General features: G+C 37.8%; 3 protein-coding genes across 3 annotated transcripts; all 3 read right to left on the bottom strand.

Annotated features, from left to right (window-relative positions):
* Positions 1-938: 938 nt before the first annotated feature.
* LOC17891485 (transcription factor TCP4) lies at positions 939-3,417 on the bottom strand. The gene is made up of 2 exons (XM_006297755.2): positions 1,431-3,417; positions 939-1,346 (listed from the first exon to the last, which is right to left on the bottom strand). The coding sequence occupies exon 1, from the start codon at positions 2,679-2,681 to the stop codon at positions 1,461-1,463; it is 1,221 nt and encodes a 406-aa protein (XP_006297817.1). The 5' UTR covers positions 2,682-3,417; the 3' UTR covers positions 939-1,346; positions 1,431-1,460.
* A 4,093-nt stretch (positions 3,418-7,510) lies between these two features.
* On the bottom strand, positions 7,511-9,613 carry LOC17890563 (multiple organellar RNA editing factor 8, chloroplastic/mitochondrial). The gene is made up of 4 exons (XM_006297616.2): positions 9,139-9,613; positions 8,906-9,003; positions 8,764-8,829; positions 7,511-8,429 (listed from the first exon to the last, which is right to left on the bottom strand). The coding sequence occupies exons 1-4, from the start codon at positions 9,540-9,542 to the stop codon at positions 7,792-7,794; spliced, it is 1,206 nt and encodes a 401-aa protein (XP_006297678.2). The 5' UTR covers positions 9,543-9,613; the 3' UTR covers positions 7,511-7,791.
* A 453-nt stretch (positions 9,614-10,066) lies between these two features.
* On the bottom strand, positions 10,067-12,507 carry LOC17892911 (protein DJ-1 homolog A). The gene is made up of 8 exons (XM_023786372.1): positions 12,382-12,507; positions 12,093-12,293; positions 11,670-11,819; positions 11,386-11,571; positions 11,159-11,239; positions 10,779-10,979; positions 10,526-10,666; positions 10,067-10,445 (listed from the first exon to the last, which is right to left on the bottom strand). The coding sequence occupies exons 1-8, from the start codon at positions 12,400-12,402 to the stop codon at positions 10,248-10,250; spliced, it is 1,179 nt and encodes a 392-aa protein (XP_023642140.1). The 5' UTR covers positions 12,403-12,507; the 3' UTR covers positions 10,067-10,247.
* Between the last annotated feature and the right edge of the window lie 1,808 nt (positions 12,508-14,315).

The following is a 14,315-nucleotide window of genomic DNA, read 5'->3' as shown; positions in this document are numbered from 1 at the left end:
GAGAGAGGGGACCATTGTTAAAGCGACAGCTCTTTTACAACTTTGGTTTCATCTTCTTTATAATCCAATCCCAACCCATTAGATATTTTTGAGGATAAATGAGAAACGTTTTAAACTGCAACAACTGTCTTATAGAACGAGCTTGATGATCATTATTATCAGTTGACAAACGAAATAAAAGACAGAATAAAACGGTACATTGGATGTGTCATGAATCATGACTCATGATAGACCTTAAATCGAAGAAGAAGATTCCCTTTCTATCTTTTGCGTGTAAGTGTAACGTACTTTTATGATATCTCAACACATTCATCTGGTGTGTTTTTATTACATCACATGAAAAGGTGTTACTTTTCTATTAACAAAAAGGTAAAGTTATATATATTCTAATAGTTAAAGGAGGTTGTATTAAGGTAAATACTAAATACACATGCATTTAGACCCCAGGTTTTTTTTACTTAAACTTTGCAAAAATTTCATTATTAATGTGTAAAGAGAAAGAAGATAGACTGGTATTGATCAACTTCCTTCATTTAGACCAACATGGGTGGCTCTCTATACCTATCTCATGTCCCCATTCTTTTACTCATCAAAGACAACATCACATTCAAGTTTGGTGGATCTCCTCCTACCACTAAAGTAGGTGAGAGAGAACAATTATTGACATCAGACATATAAAACATATATCATATATTTTTTACTCTTGTGAGGAAAGTTTCACTTGTAATTTAAGGGAACTGGCTAAACCCCCCTGATGTTCCAGAAGAAGAAACAATTCAAAACTTACTGTTCATGGAAAATGACCAACTTATATCTATTGGGACCAAAAGGATTACGTTTTGAGTCTCTGAGAGAAAGAAATTGGAATCAACCCACCCAGGCTCATCTTGTTTAATACTAACTTGAACAGAGCAATTTACCTATTCTGAGGAAAGCAGTAAAAGAGGAAGTTTAAGACTTTATTAGAAACATCCATGTTATACAAACAAGAACAGGGAACTGCAATTTCTCAAGTATCTAGTTATTGCAGTAACAATAGGATGATGATGATGATACAAAAACATAACACAACAAGAAGCAAACTTTGGAATCTAACACCAACTGAAGCTACAGAACGTTGGTCTAACTGGTGAAAAAAGATGAAAAATTACAAATGGCAAGGTCAGGATATTGGAAGAAGAAGAAAACGAAGAACCTGAAATTGTGGGTTACACTGGTCCTCCTCCTTCTTCTTCTCTTTCATCCTTTCCTTGCGTTTCTTGTTTTCAGGCCATTGACTGAGAACGCCTTCCCTGTTCCGAACAATCTAAGTCAAGCTTCAATGGTGCATGGAAGCTTGACGAGCCCTGCAAAATGGTTTTTAAGTTCAGTGACCAAAGAACTACAGAAACACTGAATGTGATGTAAAAAGGACAGAGCTTTGGAATAACCTGGAATGAGAGAGGACTTGTTTTCAATTGTCAATGGCGAGAAATAGAGGAAGCGGAGGACGGCTTGTGGTTGAGACCGTCGTGCTGCTCCTCTTCTTGTCCCTGAAACCGTGCTGGTATGCGAAAACCGGAAGAGAATTCACCGGAGGCAAATCCGATTCCGGGGATTGCTGATTGGTGAACCGGCGGAGGAAGGTGATGGTGGTGGTTGAGATCGTCGGTGGAGATGGACTGATGATGTTGGTGAGGATCAAACCAAGCACGGATCATGGGACTGTAACTGGACTGAAGGGGACCCCTCTGAGAATAAAGCTGCTGGCTTTGGCCAAGGACTGGCTGAAACGACGGAGGAGGAGCGAATAGAAACCCTCCTCCGTTTCCTGTATCGGTTGCTCCGCTGTTCCAAGCCACTAGTCTCTGAATTCTTCCGAATTCCGATGACTGCTGCTCCCAACTCACCGAACTCGGTGTGTCAAACCCTAACGGATTGCTCTGTCCGTAGAACAGAGCAGGTTCGGAGGCGGAAGCAGAGGTGTGGTTGTGGTGGTGGAGAAGCGACGGTGGACCATCCGGGAACGAGTGCAGCGAGAGACGGAGATCTTGGTTTTGGCTATTAGTTCGAGAAAGCAAATCCGGCGGATGATGGTAGTTGTGAATAAGCTGATGATTCTGAGGAGCCTCCGTCGAAGAACCAACCACCGGAAAAAACGACTTTATAGTGTCAGCAATCGAATCTGAATCCATAGACGGCGGAAGAAAACTCGAGTCGTTGTCGTTGTTAGTGGGATGCTCTGTTCCTCCTCCGTCGAAGCCAACACCGAACTGAAGCTGTGGCTGTTGCTGCTGAGGCGGGGAGATTTGGGTTTTGGCGGAGGTTCTTCTGGGTTTAGCGTTAGCAGCTGCTAGGCGAATAGCATCGGCGGGATTCCAGGGAGGAAGCTCAGCGAGCTCGTCAATGGAAGTCTTAGCCTTTTTGATAAGCCAATCAACGGCTTTGCTAGGCCGGTCGAAGCCAAGGCGGTCTTGAACATCGTAGAACTGAATCGCCGTGTGAGCAGAGAGCCTCACGCGCCGGTCACGTGGTCCTTTGGCCGTGCAGACTTTGCTGTGCCGATCTTTCCTCCCGGTGGACCGAACAATGTGACCACCTTGAACCTCCACAATCTCGCCGCATCCGCCGTCAGCCGCCTCGGACGTAGAGCGGTGCCTCATTGAAGAAGGAGGCGGCGGGTGGAGGAATTCGCCAGCCATGGATTGAGCATATTGAGGAAGCTCAGAGTGTTGTAATTCGTCGAGGCGGCGGCGGCGGCTACGGTGGTCGTCGTTAGAGGGTGAGGAATCCAGAGTAACTCAAAGAGGATGTAACTCCCGCATACTTGCTCAAACCCTCACCTAAAAACCCTAACCCTAAAGAACCAGAGAAGGATATAGCTAACACACAATCCTAAGAAAGAAGAAGAAGAAGAAGAAGCAGAGGTTTTATGAATAGTGGAGACTAACCCATATCTGAAAAATCTCTTTTTTAATATATATTCTAATGGTTAAAGTCACACTTTCTCTTGTTTGGTCTGTGTAAGTGAATTAGAAAACGCAAGAAGGAGACCAAAGAGATGAAATGAAGCAAAGGCAAGCGATGTGAGAGAGAGAGAGAGAAGAGAAGAGGAGGAAAGGGAGATGTGTAAATTGACCAATCAAGAAAGAAAAAAAACCAGAGAAAGCTTTTTTCTTTTCTTATTTTATTTTCTCGGGAAAATGTTTAAAAGAAGAGAATGGTAATAAGGAAAAAGTAAAAGTGAAGAGGAGAGTGTGTGGAGTTGATGATGATGACGCAACTGGGTAGGGTAAGTTAGTAAGTTAACACAGTTCTTTTTTTTTTCTTCTCGTTAAAGAATCTCTCGTTCACTTCCAAGTAGTTCCCACATTCATTTTTTTTTTGTCGTTTTATTTTATTTACTTTCTTTCTTTTTTGGGAAATCAAAGCTTAGTCATTTCCCAAATTAATTCATTTTTTCCATTCTTATATGTATATATTTTATAAGGTTTTCACAGTTAAAAAAAAAAAAAACAGTTAACTGTTCATGTTTCACTTTGCTCATGTTTAATTTAATATGAAGATGTAACACTCCAAAATACAACCATATACATAATTAACATACAAATAAAAATGAACTGCAGACTGCAAACAAAATCTAATTTTCAGAAAATAGTGCTCCCTTAGGAAGCTCTTAGACTTGGATGTTTCCAAAACCAAATTTTGTTACCCAAAGTATAAAAAGTGCATGTTACCATTATGTTATTTTTCTGATACAATACATTTGAACGGATCAATTTAGTGTTGTATTATACTATATACTAGGAAATAATAAGATGTGTTAAAATCTTAAAACATATACTCTCATGAGAAATCATGTTTGGTCACAGTAGTTACCTATTTGATATGACAAATGGACATTATTCTTTTCGTGGACATGTCCACATACATAATCACACATGCATGTCTTAAACACATACTACCTAAATAAGATATGTCGTGTCTCGAGTTTTGTCATATTTGCAATTCGATCACATATGAAAGTTTATGAACATAAATTCAAATCTCGTAACACAGTGAACAAAACCATCAAACTATATGTCAGCAGCGCATCATAATCACGTACTTATTATAAAAGTTGAAACTTCTTACTGGATGGAACTAGATATCTACTTTCATTTTCGAGTTTCCAAAATTCAATAAATAAATAAATACCCTGAAAAAAAAAACCTATGGTGTAAGCTGGGTCAAGGGTTCAATTCAACCTTTTGTGCTTCTCATCAGTTTTTATTTTTCTTTTTTGAGGGTTGACCCATACTACTAGTATGGAAAATGCTATACATAAAGCTTATTGATGCTCCACTCTTCTCTACCTACACCTTTTTGTGTTGCAAGAATCTCAATAGTTAACTAAAGCAGATTTTTATTCGGAAAATATCGAACTTGATCAAAGAAGAATATAATATAAGTTAACAACACAATTAGGGGTGGGTCTTTATATTAGTCTATTTAGCCTAAGATTTTGTTTTTCTTATGAGCTTTTCTTTCTTGATGTCTTTTTTACAAAATCACGTCTTATATTCATTGTTCCAAAATCCAATTCCTAATATTCTTTTCCATTTGACTTGTCGAAGTAATTCTTTTTCACCATATCGTGCATATCACCCGAAATTCATATAGAAAAGGTACTTTATAAATCTCAAAGAATATATATAAGATGTATAAATATAAAACTAATAAAGGGGGGAGAGTAAAAGACAATCTAAGCTTCAACGGAGAGATATTTTCTAAGATCTTTGAGAATTTCTCAAGCTCAAAAAAATAATTGGTGGGACTCTATAATGCTTCTTGAATCCCAACCAATTGACTATAACTCTCGCACAACTTCTTCATGTATGGAATATATTCTTGTTATGTACACACAAAAATATCTCCATATTGGTGAAAAAAAACGAATAAATACAACAAACCTCTATATTATGTTGTTCACACAATTTTGTAGCATATTAAATTTGAACACACGTACGGTAAGCTAACGCAAAACTTCAAGTAGTTCAATCTGTTTTTCTTTTTCTACTTGAAAATTCAATTATGCGGCATTATTTGATAGTTTTGAACTTGTATTTCGTCTGTATATTATAAACAATCAAACCACCTACTTTTTGAATGGAATAATAAATAAGAAAGCGACATATTTAGCATTATATAAAAAGGGCCAATTGACAAACCTAATACGAACATATTAAATAATTGATCAAACATAAACAAATTATGTATGAGTAGTATTTTAAACATTAAAATATGTTGTTTAGTAGAGAAAAAGAGTATATATGTCACCCCACGGTTGCATATTAAATTAACTGTAAACACACACAAAGTAGCTACCACTTGGAATCACGGTCACGATTCGCAACACTACAAAATAGAATGATTGCGATAGGTTTAATAAAATTTTAATTATGGGAATTAGTTCGAAATGCAAGCAATAATTAAGCTCAATAACGCCAATGGTTTATTTGAATAATACCATTGATTAGTAACGTCAGGTTTTGAGTATTTTTTTGATCACCAAAATAGTTGACAATATGGCCAACTAGGCTAGGCAAGTACTAGTATGTATGAACTATTTTTGTTAGAACTAAGATTTACGATTTCATTTTCATGTGAACTTGTAAATATTCGACCACTTGATGTATATATATATTTTTTTTAACTATACAGTATTAATTTTTGTTGTGCTCGGACTACTTTAGGTGTTAATTGGATTTTTCCTAACGACGTATAAGATCAATACTTTACACCTCACAACAGTGGATATATATATATATATATAGTGTAAGTTAGATTATTATAGGCACTATATAGTCTATATTGGCTATATAAAGCTGATCAGTGACCATGCCACTACTATGATACTATCCTTATTTCTCCCCTATATTGTGTAAAACTCTGACAAACATAATTAGCAAAAAAATTATGATACCAATTTGATTAGGTCTTCTTCACATTGTTCGACAGCTTTATACTATGTTAATATGGATGAATGTATTGGTTTTAAGACTTTTAAGTCGTACCAATTAAGACTAATTTGATTAGGTCTTAAACAATTATTAAAAGAAGTGAACATGAAAAAAAAAAAAAAAAAAAAAACTCATCGATAAGTTAAAGAGAGAGAGAGAAAAGAGACACGTAGGACATGAGTTCTCATGACGATGACGCGGCGACACATACATCAAATGGCACCACACTTGAACATTGACCTATACTACTTTACCCTCTGGTTATCGTTAAAATCACGGTTTTACCCCTTTTTACTGGCAAATTCGTGTTTTTTTTTTTTTTTTTTGTGTCGTATGTTATATATATTACATCTATGATAGTAGTACAAATCGGATCAGTTGTTGTATAAAATCAGTTGTCTCTATGTTTCCTTTATTCTCATTTCTCACAAAAAGGAAAACATTTTTTTTTCTTTTCTCATGAATAAAAATAGTAAACATCCTTATGTCCATTCACTATCAAAAATTATTTTGTTTTCTTCGATATTAATTTGTCACTTTCCTAGGGTCTCTAATTTCATTTACTACTCAATATTTTTTGTTGTTGTTGTGTAATATCACAAAATAGATAGAGATGAAGAAAACACACAATACACTAAACACACATTGCTAATACGAAAAAATCGATGGTCAAATTTAAAACAAAATATCGAAATATCCTACATTTGATATATTTATATTGCCACTTTAGTTTTTTTTTTACTGTATACAAAAAATAAAAAATAAAAAATAAAAGAGAAGGAACATGAAATTAAAATAAAAATAAAAAAGGTGAGACATTGAGAAGGGACATGACGACGTGCTTTCACTCTCTTACTTCTGTTGACATCATCTCAATTCAATTCAATTCAATTCAATTCAGAGTTAAGTAAAAAATAAAAAGTCATAAAGACAGAAAGGCTCGTGATCCAACATCATCCATCATATCAGTACAAGTACACTTTCATCTGTCTGTAATGTGTAAATAAATTTAAATTTATACGTCTCCTACTGCACAAATGTGGTAGATAAAAGCAAATTATGTATGAAATATGAATCAGTCAGTTGCCCCAAATAACGCAACTCACAAGGCTTTTATTTTTTATTCAGTTTGGGCTGAATTTTAGAATGATGAGCAATATAAAAAAAGAAACAAATAGAAAGCCCAGTAGCAAGCTCATTTCATATTTTCACTCTCGCATTCTTCGCACCCGGTTTCTCTCTCTCGATCCAAAATGTCTTAGGGTGTTGATGTTTTCGGGTATTCGGGAATATGGCTCGGTCCCGATCTGTACCCTAAGACGTGTTACGCATCATTATTAGATGAGAGTGAGACGCTATAGATCTTCGTAGTGAGCTAAATGCTGACATTTTTCGTTCTTTGGTTTTTTGATATCCACAAGCTTCATCAGCAGCCAATAAACATGATTGGGGAAGCCAAAACAAAGACGCAAAAAATAATCAACTGTGCTGCGTTTTAGAAGAAGAATAGAGGACCTAGGAGGAACAAATATCAAAAGGAAGCACTAACACCGATTTAGAATATAAACTAAGAAAAACAAAACGGACCAAGGGTAAAAAGTTCTAACCAACCATGCCACTGTTACTTTGGCTCTTCTCTCACATAATACCAGGACTGATAAACACTCGAGATAAAAGGAGTTTTTAAGTCTTGCTATTGCACTCTCTCTCTCTCTCTCTCTCTCTCTCTCTCTCTCTCTCTTCCTCAAATTATCTATACACAGCCCAGAATGCTTGATTAAAAAGGAATCCCACGACTGATTCAACTACTTCAACCCTGGTAGGGGTTCCCGCTTCCATCCCTGTTTGGTGGATAGTTGTTCTGGTACTGTGGCTGCTGCATTCCACCACTCTGCTGCTGGTAGTTGTTGTTCTGTGGTGGTGCTCCTCCATAGTTTGGTGGCGGTGCTCCTCCATAGTTTGGTGGTGGTGCTCCTCCGTAGTTTGGTGGCGGTGCTCCTCCGTAGTTTGGTGGTGGCCCTCCTCCATAGTTAGGTCCCATGTTGTTTGCTGGTGGAGCTCCTCCATAGTTTGGTGGTGGCCTCTGTCCACCCATGTTGTTTTGTGGTGGTGCCCCTCCATAGTTTGGTGGAGGCCTTTGCCCTCCCATGTTGTTCGGAGGTCCATAGTTCTGCCCCATGTGTGGAGGAGGAGGTGCAGAGCCACCCATGTGTGGAGGAGGTGGGGGTCCTCCCATTGGAGGAGGAGGAGGTCCTCCCATTGGGGGACGTTGAGGAGGAGGGCCTCCTGCCATGTTCTCTCTTCTCCTCTCAAAGTTTCTGCTTCTATCAAAGTTGCGAGGACGGTCATTGCGTCTGTTTCTTTCATTTGCTCTAGCATTGTTCCTTATCCACTCCTCGTGGTACTTAGGATCATACGGAACAGCCTTCCCATCAATGAATGGTTCCCCTGAAAGTCAATTTTTTAAAAATAACCCCCATCAAACTAACTCTTATAGGCTCATCAAAAGATTAGAACTCTCACAAAGCAACATCACTTCTACCACACCAGTCTGATAATAGATATCACTAATCAATTATAGCATATGCACCCAAATTTAGTTTCAGAAATGTTAATTAACTATGAATAGAAGTCGGCCCTATGTGTCAACCTAACACAATAAAATGGAGCAAGTAACGAGTCCACAGAGCAAAGACTAGGAACAGACTAGCAAACGTAAATAATGGGCGAGCAAAGCAACTCCCCTCATGTTGTGATACAGTTATAACACGCTAAGCCTTACCTCCGTAGTCTTTGTTCCTCACATCCAAGTAAGAATCAGGAAGAACCCAGCGCACCTTTGGCAACTCTGGAGAGTTACAGAAAGAAATGAGAAGGGGGATTTTAACACATACAATGGGGAAAATTAAAAGGCAAGGGTTTACCTTTAATCTTGTGAGAAAGATCTTCAGATACAAGGGCTCCAAAAGCATAGTAGCACCTAGTTGAAACCGAGTAGATCTTCATCCTAGCTTCTTCTTCACTGAAATGTTAAAAACGAGATATATCGTATAAGAGCTCCAAAATAATCCAAGCAAACACACAGATCCTATCATATGGTAGTGGATTTCTCACTTAATTATCCCTAAATGAAGAGACTATTGAATCCGGGATTTACCTGCCAACAATCTGAGCTAGGGTTTTGATGTAGCTGTCAATGATTTCGTCTCTAGTAGGATCACCCTCCGGTGGCTCCACGACGACAAGCCAGTGCTCGAAATCGCAACCATCGAGCAGGATCGTCTCCTTGGGTGGCCTATTCGACCAGTTGGGATTCGGATCGTTGAGAGAAGAAGATGTAGCCTGCGTTGACAAACCTTTCACGGACACGAGGCCATTACGCACAACGGAGGAAAAGGCGGCGACGAGAGGACGGGAACGGCTGAGCAGAGACGACGTGTAAAGAGAAGAAGCCGGAGATTTGGCTAGAGGAGCAGATGAAGCAAAGGATCTCGTGAACAGGAACGAAAGAGATTTCACAGGTCGGCAAAGAAAAGAGCGAGAAATGGTATGAGTCGCCATGGAAAGCTCTCGATTGGGTTTCGCAGATAAAACCCTAGAGGGGGAGGAGGAGTGAGGGAAGCAGATAAAGTTAGAAATGAAATCAAGGGTTTTGTGAGGGTTTAATAGTAGATTATATGTTTCGAGGGCCTTTTTGGTATTTCATAACCGAACAAACAACACCGAAATCTCCGGTGATACCCCTTGATCTTATCAGATGCAGTAAAATTGTAAAATTGCCCCTCAATGTTAACCTAAGTTTGCTAATAAACACATTTTTTTGCTAAGAAGTTAGTGACATTATTTGAATTTCAAACAAAATTAAAAATGATATAGAAATATCTTTATGTATTTCGCTAATTTAGTATATTGCTGTTATTATTAGAACTATTACACCAAAGCCAAAAAAAATGGTGGCAAATTCGTAATTTATAGTTATTGTTAAGGTGAATTTGGTGAAAAGTGTGACTAAAATATCTCTTCCTAAAATATTAAATATCTTCTCTCCAGCAAAACCTCTTACTCTTGCAGAGGTTTAAAGAAAATATCGGAGAATGAGATTATTCATTTATTATAGACGTAATAAAGTTACACATGGGACATGATACATCCACCACTTAGCTAAAATCTCACAAAGTAACGCATCACCGATGCAGAGATAACTAAAGCTAAAGCCAAAGCCTTCTCTTTTTATTCAAGTCACTCTCGCACGTTATTGTTTGAAAATCACACTAGTGTTGCCTTTGCGAGCTGAAGGGCTTTCTCTCTCCCGTAAAACTTCTCCACAATCGCAAGTGAAAACTCCATCGCAGTCCCTGGAGCTCTGCTCGTTATAACATTTCCATCAACCACGACTCTGTGCTCAATATGACTCTGGTCTGAAAGTTTGTCGCTCACTCTTGGGTGAGTAGTAGCCTTCTTACCCTATACAAAACATGTCATACTTATATCTCAGTTTAATGACTTGAAACTACAATTCTAGTTCTGGTTTTTGATTTATGCACCTTGAGTAAACCATTAGGCTCGAAGACGTAAGCAGGAGATGCACAAATTCCTCCATATGGTTTGTTTGCTTCTGCCTGTTTCTTTAACATATTCACCAGTTTCTCGCAGCTCGCGAATCTTGGAGCGCCGTTTAGACCGCCCTGTAGTTCATCATAAAAGTTCGATTATGTGTTGGTTATTACTCATCAAAGAATCTCAAAACGTTCTTTGAAACTTTTAAGTGCTTGTCTTTTGGAAAGTAGCACTACTCACAGGCAACACAATCAGATCGAACGACTTCTCTGCAACCTCATCAAGAAGCACATCTGCTACTAGCTTAGCTTGGCGAGATCCTACAACTTCCAAACTATCACCAATTGCAGCAATCACAACATTTGCTTTTGCCCGCCTCAGGATATCTACAAGCGCAATAGCTTCAATTTCCTCTGACTCCTCTGTAATGGGTACGAGAATCTGAAAAAAGGAATACATTATATTTCTGACACATAAAAGACTGTTGATCAAGAAATACAAAAGCTTCACAAATTACAACACAGCGTAGTCCTAAGAATCTGTATAACGATCAAACAGAGATTTTCTTGGCAAAGTGTTAAAGGACCAAGTGGATAGGTAAGGAACAAGTGAACATTTACCTGTGGTGTATCTTCGAATGACCAGTTTGTTTGGTTAAGCTCAGTAAAAGTAAACTCTTCACCAGGGTTAGGACGAACCAGCTGATTTCAAAAGGAGAACTGGTAAGTCTAAAAGGAGGTGATAAAAAAAGTTAGAACACGTACCATGGCATAATTACTAAGCTGCTCCACTAAAATCTCTGTCTGTTTCCAAGTTGGAAAATCAAAGTGGCAGAAACAAAACGTACCAAGATACTTAAGAGTTCATCAACTTTCTCTTTCCCATATAACTGCTCTATAAGCGTGATAGAGAATTCAATGGTGGTTCCTGGTCCTCTACTAGTCACTATTCTTCCATCTATCTGCACTCTTGACTCAACAGCAGTGGCACAAGTAGCCGCAAGTTTCTCCATAAAAACAGGGTAACCTGTTGCCTGCAAGAAACCCCATGTAATATCGAGACATTAGACAATAACTGAAAACAAGATAAATAAACGTTTTTGGTTATATACTGATCACACTTCGGACTTACTTTCTTGCCTTCAAGTAGACCCCAAGTACCAAGAGCCAACGCAGGAGCACAACAGATAGCTGCGTTAAGTCTTCCATCGGAGTCTTGTTTCTTTACCATGTTCTCTAAAGGTTTACAGTTTTTAAGAGTCTCGCCGCCAGGAAGCCCTCCCTTTTACCATTCATATTTAACCAAAAAGTGCTATCAGCAACACAAATCCTTCAGAAACCATTAATATCAAGAAACTATGAAGTCGTTTCAGAGAGCAAAAGTTGCAATAGATACATCTTAAAACCAACGTTATTTGCAGGAATTATATATCAACATCACTGTAAAAATTAAGTTAAGACTGAGCTCATTGATAACTGATCAGTCCACTTATTTGATGTCTTTAATTCTCAAATTTACACGCAAAGAAAGTGTTAAAATAACATAGAGACTTACGGGGAGAACAATGAGGTCGAAAACAGAGTCGGTAATATCAGAGAGAAGAGTGTCAGCGACCATCTTGATGCCATGACAAGCATCAACGCCAACCTGCGTCTCGACGGAAGCCACCGTCACGTCAGCACCACCTCGACGCAACACGGTGATCATCGCCACCGCTTCTAGAGGCTCCGTACCGTGTGCAATAGGGATCAAAACCTATATAAATTAACGACGCCAAAACAATATCGTTACGTACGAGGAAATGGAGAAAAGTATGATCTCGTGACATTGAAACCACACTCACCGTCTTCTTAGATGAAGCCATAGTTGCGGAAATAAGAGAAAAAGTTGGTAGAATCGACAAGAAAGAGAAATGGATTTTAGTTGAGAAGAAAGGAGTGTCACTGACGGGGTTAAAATAGTGCGAAAGACTCAGTGACGATGCCATTTACGACTTTTCCTTTTTTATAACTTTGACGACGACCCCAAGGCCCCCAACCCAAAAAAAACAAAGAAGGATGACGTAAGCGATGGCGTAATCAATTAATCATTGAGAAAAAAAGAAAACTCGCTGGATACGTGTCAAGTATTTATTGGTGAAACGTGGCAGTGCATTCTCTTTAATCTTTCCACGTCATACATTGGATAAAACTTTTTAAAAAGCCACTTTGCGTTTCCGGTAAACTAAGACGGCGTGAAGTTGGCGATGATAAAGTACGAACACAGCGAGATCACGTCATGGTTCTTAATTTTGTGGAAGCAGGTGCTGTCGTTTTGATATCTGTAGTAGAATAAACCGGACAAACTTCTAACCCGGGAAAATGTTTTGTTCTCTCTAGAGTGTTCCAATGAGATTAATGGCTTTGTACGGTAGCGTGTATCATGATTATCATCAACTCCTACCCCTTTTAAAATTACCAAAACAGAGTTAAACTTCAGTATAGAAAGAGTCATTCAAATCCCTTAAGAGTAGGCTTTGGGAATCAGCTAAAACATATAACAATGATCCAAAAAACAAGTACCGTCCAGTAACGTAGGATTCCCTTCAGGCTCTAGCTATTTTGAGTCTTCACCAAAGCAAAGAGGTGAAACGTAAGGTCAGCAAGACGTCAGACCAAGTTATATGTCTATACACCAAATTCAACTAGATAAAAAAATCACATATACGTTTGTGTTGTGTGTGTTCAAACATGTTTGATATCAGTCGCTTTGTTGGTCCAAAATATTCCAATCACAATTAAGATTAAGAAGAATGTCTCGGTACAGAAAGCCATATATAACCAACATACGTGGCTCGTGAGCTTCGTAACTGAATCGAATGATTCGTTATGTGTGATCAAAATGAGCAAATGAAGTCTTACCATCTACCTGAAAAAAGAAAAAAAGAAAAATATTGGTTCTTTACAACCATGACTATATCTTTAATTAGATGACAAAACTATGTGGAATCTATCCCACATAACAAATCATTTCCTTTTCACCAACCAAAGTCATTTTCATCGTACATGTACGTTGTTTGGATTCTTCCAGTGTCATGTACGATTTTGGATTTCTCATATAGTCATATGTAAAAAAAAAAAAAAACGAATCAAGAAACAAATACTATGTACATATATCAAGATTCTGAGCCTTTTATTGCTGCTGATAGTTAAAACAAAACATGTAATAAAACCAATGTGTTCACACATAAACATAGTAACAGAATAAGTTAAAAATAACGAATTGCTGTATCTGTATGTTCGTTCATCAAAGCTGGTCGTCCATCTTGGCATGCACCTATGTGCATCATGTTATCGTTAGGACACGTAAAGATTCCCCGCGCAAATTACAAAGCCTCCAATCCACTAAACAAAATCTTAGTGCTTATAAATTATTAGATTCAAAATAAAATAAAATAAATTAATATAAGACCAAGAGTTCCGATCGGCCATGTATCATTATGGCAAAAACATAAGCTGAAATGATTTATAACGACGACAAAAAACCGTTAAAAATCTAAATATTCCTGCCGTTAAGAATCTAAATATTTTCAGAACCTTTTTGATTATTCAAAAAAAAAAACCCGTAAAAGAATCTAAATATTCTTGTCGTTTCTCACAAAAGTTGTGTGGTAGTAATTTTTGTTGTGAAAACAATTTGTCTGTTAAATCAATAGGCGAATTTCACCAAAAACTATGTCAAGAACTTTATAATCCGTAGGTCATTAATTGGTTTATGGTCGTCATTAACTGGATTACG

This window comes from Capsella rubella, unplaced genomic scaffold (genome assembly GCF_000375325.1).
Source record: "Capsella rubella cultivar Monte Gargano unplaced genomic scaffold, Caprub1_0 scaffold_3, whole genome shotgun sequence".
NCBI classification, from domain to species: Eukaryota; Viridiplantae; Streptophyta; class Magnoliopsida; order Brassicales; family Brassicaceae; genus Capsella; species Capsella rubella.
This window is presented reverse-complemented; position numbering and strand designations above follow the sequence as displayed.